We start from the raw sequence: 7,514 nt of genomic DNA, 5'->3' as shown, positions 1-7,514 counted from the left end.
TCACCACACACACACACACACACACACACACACACATACACACACACACACACACACACACACATACACACACACACACACACACACACACACACACATACACACACACACACACACACACACACATACACACACACACACACACACACACACACACACACACACACACACACACACACACATACACACACACACACACACACACACACACACACATACACACACACACACACATACACACACACACACACACACACACACACACATACACACAGACACACACACACACAGACACACACACACACACACACACACACACACAGACGTTAAATAACGACATATTATCCATCAATAACAGGGGGAGTGTGCTTGTTTCTCTCCACCTTGGTAACAGCTGGGGTGGAGTGGTGCTTACAGTATTTGGCTGATCCAGTCCACCAAGTTACCTGCAGCATTCTCTGCATTTTTTTTTGAAAGGGGAAAGAAAAGGAGAGGAGGAGAGTCTGCATGGTCACAGGGAGTCATGGAGTTTGAAATTCCCTACAAAGGGACTGGTGCTTTCCAACACAATTCTGTCTAATTTTGACAAGCACACAGTTATCACCGTGAGAAGAAGAAAATGTGTCTTGATTCCGAGAAGGTTTGAAAAGAACAGTCAATGAAGGATGGGGACTGACTCATTATTATTATTATTTTTCATAATAATAATTATTATTATTTTTATTTTCATAATAATAATAATTGTTATTATTATGATTATTATCATTATTATTAATATTCTTCTTCTTCTTCTTCTTCTTCTAATTATTATTATATTTATTGTTATTATTATTATTTATTTCATTATTTTTTTACTATTATTATTATTATTATATTTATTGTTATTATTATTATTTATATTATTATCTTTTTATAATAATAATAATAATAATTATTATTATTATTATCATCAGGGCCGGCCTGACGCATCAGCGAACTAAGCGCCTGCTTGGAGCTCGTGTGGCCACCCGAGGGCCCCCCAAGAGCTGTGGGCGGGGGGCCCCCAGTGGGGTCACGAGGGGGGTGCGGACAGCAGCTGAATTGTGTAATGCAGAGTTGGTGATCTCTGGTCCGCTGCGCGTCCCTGTTCCCAGTTTCCCCAAACAAAACAGATAAAAAGTGTTTTTATTGTAGATGTATTTATCTTCCTCCGTTTCTGTCTCCGTTGCAAAACAAACAAAAGCCCCGTGCATCCTGCGTCACGTCACGCGTGGCAACTTCACGCTCCCCCTCGCTCAGGGCCTCAAAGTCTGGGGCCGGCCCTGATTATTATTTGTGATGTAGAGATCCACTAAAAGCACTGATCTACATCAGCCTCCTCCCTGCAGCTTTGTGGCTGATTCCAACCAGTACATGGGGCAGTGTCTCAGGGGGTCCAGCAGGTCGTCTAGTATTTGGCAGATTGCCGGTTTGATCCCTGGCTTTCTCAACCTTTCTGAAAAAAAGGTAAAAAATACCTTTTCGGGGAACAGCAGCGCATTTGCATTTAGAGCGACATACACAGAAAGGGTGTAGAGGGTTACAGGCATGTTAGAATGGCTAGAATGCATCATCTAAGTGGTATTTTCAGCTACAAAAAATCCTCCAAGACATGTTTTAGGGACTTGAGAGAACTGTAGTCACTTGTATGTATACAGTATATATATATACACATACATACATACACACACATATACGTACAATTTTTTCATATATATTAATATTTTTTATATATTAATCATTAGGTGTACTTCATTAGATAGACCTGTACAATCCAATATAATCCAATACACCAGCTCTGCCATGAATTCTACTTTTATGAACATTGTAATGTTCAGTTTTTGTTGACAGAGTTGGAAAAGTGTAAATTTGATATGTTTATATGTTGATTACACCCAGATACATCAATGTGCATCCGTCACAACATCACTGAGTCATCGCTCTGGTTTCCTGCAGAACAGGATTCCCGCAGAACAGAAGCAGAGGAACAAAGCCGTCCGACCGCTCCGTCCTGCTTCTTTCTCTTTTCCCTGCTGTCGTCCCTGGTTACCTGCTGTGACCTCGCCCTTCTCTCATCGCCGGCCAATCAGGTGAGCTGCGATGGGCGTCGGCCGCCGGGGCGGATTCCCACCTTTATAGAAAACCTTGTTTCCAGTCTGAGGCTCCATTACGCTCCAAACACAGACATGTCCTTGTTCACCAAGTTCCTGGGCGGCAATTCAGCCATTGCAGAGACAGTTGTTGATAAAATTGGTGAGTACAGTGTGTGTGTATGTGTGTTTCTGTGTGTGTGTGTGTTTCTGTGTGTATGTTTCTGTGTGTGTTTCTGTGTCTGTCTGTGTGTGTGTGTGTCTATATATTTCTGTGTATGTTTCTGTGTGTGTGTGTATGTATGTTTCTGTGTGTGTTTCTGTGTAAGTTTCTGTTTTTAAATTAAATTAAACTACATTACATTTAGCAGACGCTTTTATCCAAAGCGACTTACAGTTATTGAAACACCGACGGACGCAGCCATCAGGAGCAATGAGGGATTAAGTGTCTTGCTCAAGGACACTACAGCATGCTAGCAGGAGGAGCCTGGGATCCAACCAGCAACCTTTACATCACTAGACCACCAGCTCTACCTCCTGAGCTACCATCCCCCTGTGTGTGTGTATGTTTCTGTGTGTGTGTGTGTATATATTCCTGTGTGTATGTTTCTGTGTGTCTATGTTTCTGTTTGTGTGTGTGTGTATGTTTCTGTGTCTGTCTGTGTGTGTGTGTGTGTGCGTATATTTCTGTGTATGTTTCTGTGTGTGTGCGTGTGTGTGTGGTGATAATCCCACTTTGCATGTTGGACCGGTTCGATGGCAGAGAGTGAACAGTGTGCTTTGTGAGCAAATTTGAGAAAAATTGAATTTTTGAACGAAAGCTATTTTAAATCACTTTGGAGGAAAAGTTTGGATCAGAGTTGTTCCACTGTAGTCTGCTGGGGCCACATCAACAACAAACAAACAAACAACATAAATTCCCTTTATCAATTGACAACACAGCTTCAATCAACTGATACATCCGTCATAATATTCTCTCAGGTTGTACATTTTTATGCACTTTCAGGTACCGGCCGGTGTGTATTAACAGGAGGGCCACATTTGGGGCCGTGGGCCGCCAGTTGAACAGGCCCGGTCGAGGGCAACGGAACAGCTGGGAAGTCCGACTTGAAAATAATACACTTCAATAAAAAAAACGTAAATTGGGTTAAGTTAAATAAATCCTGAAAATAAAAACTATAATCTCCTTTCAGAGAATTTGTGTTTCCCAGCGTGACAACATTGATCATGTCGTACGCAGTTACACTCACTGTCACAGGAGTTTGGACTAAACCATGGGCAGCGGCAGCAGCAGCAAACTTAAACAAAAGATGAGGTCAAAGGGTTGGGGTTAGGCTTTTCTAATCTTCTTCCACTTTATGTGAGAACAATGAGAATCAACTTCACTCCCCGAACAAGCAAATCACTGAAGAACTTTAGAGACGAGGAAAGAAAGCAATGAAAGCAGGTTATACCTGTGTGACCACACACACACACACACACACACACACACACACACACACACACACACACACACACACACACACACACACACACACACACACACACTTCAAAATGTCATCTACATTTGTTGTTTTGTGGTGCAGCTGAGGAAGCCAGGCCTGTGCACAGATGTAAAGAGGGGCGGGTGGTAGAAAAAACTAAACACCCCTGCTCTGGTTTGAGGCTTCCTGCTGCTCTGGTTTGAGGCTTCCTGCTGCTCTGGTTTGAGGCTTCCTGCTGCTCTGGTTTGAGGCTTCCTGCTGCTCTGGTTTGAGGCTTCCTGCTGCTCTGGGCAGTCTGTTGTTGGGCAACAAGAAATGCACCTGATAAAAAGGTGCAGCATGGGGCAAAGAGGCAGGTGCTCGGGAACCCTGCACCCCCCTCTGCACGCGCCTGGAGGTAGAGTAGAGGTAGTGTGGTGGTAGAGTAGAGTAGAGGGAGGTAGCTTGGAGGTAGAGTAGAGGTAGAGTAGAGGTAGCGTAGAGGTAGAGGGAGGTAGCGTGGAGGTGGAGTAGAGGTAGCGTAGAGGTGGAGGTAGTGTGGAGGTAGAGGGAGGTAGAGTAGAGGTAGCGTAGAGTAGATGTAGCATAGAGGTAGAGAGAGGTTGTGTAAATTGCCTCAACTTCTTCGTACCAGTCGACTGGAAGTTTGTTTTGTGCTCCGCCCACACGATGCCCAACAGAGGACGAAGTAAACACATCATGAAGGAGGCATCTGATCCATGTGCGATGGCCGTGCTAACCTTTGAATTGCTCTTTTCCCAACAGCTGATGCCGCCAAAGACGCCATAAGTGATGCAATTGAAGGGGACTCCAAGGAGAAAGGAGGCTTAAGAGGCTTCTTTGGTGGTGACAAGAAGGATGAAGAGGAGAAGGGCGGTTTGGGAGGCCTCTTGTCGTTTGGCGGCAACAAGAAGGATGATGATGATGATAAGGGCGGTTTGGGAGGCCTCTTGTCATTTGGCGGCAACAAGAAGGATGATGATGATGATAAGGGCGGTTTGGGAGGCCTCTTGTCATTTGGCGGTGATAAGGAGGAGGAGAATAAAGGAGGCTGGAGCGGTCTCTTCTCTGAACAGCAGACTGCAGGAGGTGGAGAAAGTGGAGAAATTGGAGGAGGTGGAGGAGGTACGTATCTTTACAATTACAGCAACAAAAATAAAGCTGCTCAGAGCTGTGATCGGGACAAGTCATCTCTCTGAAGAGGGTTATGTTGCCATAACGACCGACTGACTGCACATTATCCCGCTTATTACACAGCTTCTCACCAAATAAAAAGGACAGACAGAATACTGACTTGGACTTTTGCCTACGTATTTTAAAAGCTCCCGTCAAGAGGCGCAGCTAACATTGCAACTACGTAGTGAGATATTCACCCCACAAAAAAAGATTCACCCGACGTACAGTATGTCAAACCTAATAACTGTTACTAATGTTAAATTGGACTTTTACATAAACTGTGGAATGAGACGCTGGATTGTATTTTGGGGAGTTTGATATCGATGTCTTCATTCATATCTTCAAGTCTTTCATTGAAGTTTCTGTGTAGTGTCACTAGTTGGCGCCACTAGCGGAGTCATACCAGGGGCGTGAAACCCGATAGAGAAGTGGTTGCCGCGGCAGCGACCATGATTAACAGATCAGTGGTTGTTATTCAGAAATAACTGGCTGCTGAGCTCCGCCATTGACCTAACACAGCCGTGCAATAATAAAAGCTAGTGTGGCCCCTATCAGGGGTTTTAAAGGCACTTCCCTTCTCCTCGGGTCTCGAAGGTACCTTCTGTCCATGAAGAGACGTCGCTGTCCCTTTGTCTTTCAGATTTGAGTTTGATGGACACCCTCGGGGACGTCGCCGATGAGATGTCCGAACAGAGTTAAGAGGCCCGCGGCCCTGGAGCTCCAACTTCTTCTCCTCCAACAGCTGTTTCTCCTGAAAAGAACCTTCTCGCCTGGACGACTGGACCCGAGCCTCGGGAGAATATTACGGGTTACGTCTTGATCTTAGCTTGAAATCCATCCTTCACATCCTTGAAGGAAGTGGATCGCTGAAAACACAGGGGACGGCTGATCAAGCAGCTGAACAGTTCTTCAAAATGGTCAAAAATACTTAAAGCACTGACAACGTTATTCATTTGGTGGCTCCAGTTCTTCACAACACATTCAACCTGTCAAGTCTAATAAGAGAAATAGCCAACCTGTTTTGGGAAAATTACCGATGATCCGTCACCATTCAAATACTGTTAGAGATTCTGTAGTTGAAGCATGTGACCAATCACGTAATCTCTGGGGAAGACACAGAACGTGATTGGTCAGATCCCCCGAGTGACAAAACTTGTCTTCAAGTCAAGCAACTGAACCATCAATGTTGTTGATAAAAATACTAAAACAAGATAAAGACTTATCTATTTATAAGAGTTTGATTCTAGGATGGGTTTAGGAAAACAAAATTTCTGAATGTTAAGAATGTTATCTACATGTACTATTGTAACAATCAATTTTTAAATAAATTAAACATTATAGAAGTGTTTCATCTTGTTCAAGGGTGGTGCTAGTATATCCCCCCCATAAGAGGCCAAAATGAAAGCAAATTATGTGTATCCAAGGCAAGCATATTCACGATTCAAGAGGTTTATTTATCACATACATATACATACTTTCATACATATATGCAGTGAAATGTCTTTGCAAGGCACCTGGAGATTATGCACAATAGTTACCAAACCGAACATAATAACTAACCTAATTCCTACCTAGCTAACTAACTGAAACTAACTGATTCCCAAAATATAATGCAGTTAGTGAAAAGAATAATTTAAATTAAATTAAATAAGACTCAAAAAGATAATACAGAGTGAGGGTACAAAATACAAGTTAAGGGAATAGTGATAAGCTATTTGTAGATACAGATATGTGCAGTATTGTGGCAGTTCTCTAGTTTCTCCCCTCCTGCTCTCCAGGTGGAGTGTTCAGGGACCTCCAGCACAGAGACAGACAACAGGGGGTTGTAAACACCAGTTTAGAAGAAGAAGAAAGAAGAAAGAAAGAAGAAGAAACAGTCTTTAATCGTCACACGACACTCCACAACACATGCTTGCACACACACACACATGCACATGCTTGATGGTGGCCGGTGAAATGGCTCCTCTGCTTTTGACCCATCCTGGCTTGTCCTTCCTCCGGGGGCACAGCCAGGAGCAGTGGGCAGCGTACGTGGACGCGCCCGGGGACCAGGTGATAAGTGTCCATCGCTGGTCAGACCATGATGGGGGCATGTTTTTGGTGGGGGTCCTTACTGACGTGAGGTGGAGGAAACCCCATGTGAGCACGGGGAGAACATGCAAACTCCACACAGAAAGGCTCCTGTTTGGGAGATAACCCACCAGAGCACAGTGCCAACAGCGCCCCAGGCGGGAATCAAACCCAGGACCTTCTTGCTGTGAGGCAGCAGTGCAATGCACTGCGCCACCGTGCCACAATGGACCGTGCCACAGTTTATTGTAGAGAGGAGGCTAGTTGCAGCCCAGAAGCAGATAGAAACATGTGTCATGACAGGGCTCCTCTCCTGAGGAGGAGTGTGGGGATGGAGGTTTTACCTGTTGCCCCTTAGACCAACCAACAAGCAACAGGTATGCAGCCACACTGATCCTGGATCCACCAATCACCTAGATCCAGGTCAGGTGTGGCTGCTCAAACACCACCATCCCCACACCCCACATATTTATAGAGAGCTTGAATTGATCTCTACTCAGCTTCATTTATCTATATCACTTATAGATGGGCAGATAAAATCGCACTTACCTCATTTGAAGCATGGGACCCATTAGAAGATACTGTTCCGAGGTTCGCGCTGTAAAGTAGCACCACGTATCGATTAGAGCAGGGATCGGAGCTTCAGCACAGACAGTACTGATACGAAGCGCCTCAC

The 7,514-nt window shown here is 44.5% G+C and overlaps 1 protein-coding gene across 1 annotated transcript; it reads left to right on the top strand.

Moving 5' to 3' along the window:
• The first annotated feature begins 2,200 nt into the window (after positions 1 to 2,200).
• LOC307242553 (uncharacterized protein) lies at positions 2,201 to 6,105 on the top strand. Its single transcript, XM_080017057.1, has 3 exons — positions 2,201 to 2,271; positions 4,358 to 4,717; positions 5,409 to 6,105. Exons 1-3 carry the CDS (start codon positions 2,205 to 2,207, stop codon positions 5,465 to 5,467), a joined length of 486 nt encoding a protein of 161 aa, XP_079873183.1. The 5' UTR covers positions 2,201 to 2,204; the 3' UTR covers positions 5,468 to 6,105.
• Positions 6,106 to 7,514: the final 1,409 nt, after the last annotated feature.

This window comes from Zeus faber (genome assembly GCF_960531495.2).
Source record: "Zeus faber genome assembly, chromosome: 16".
Taxonomy (NCBI): Eukaryota; Metazoa; Chordata; class Actinopteri; order Zeiformes; family Zeidae; genus Zeus; species Zeus faber.
This window is presented reverse-complemented; position numbering and strand designations above follow the sequence as displayed.

Coding starts and splice junctions, on each gene's coding strand:
- LOC307242553 (XM_080017057.1), top strand. CDS start 2,205: ATGTCCTTGTTCACCAAGTTCCTGGGCGGCAATTCAGCCATTGCAGAG. Junction 2,272..4,357: donor GACAGTTGTTGATAAAATTG/GTGAGTACAGTG, acceptor TTTTCCCAACAG/CTGATGCCGCCAAAGACGCC. Junction 4,718..5,408: donor AATTGGAGGAGGTGGAGGAG/GTACGTATCTTT, acceptor TTTGTCTTTCAG/ATTTGAGTTTGATGGACACC.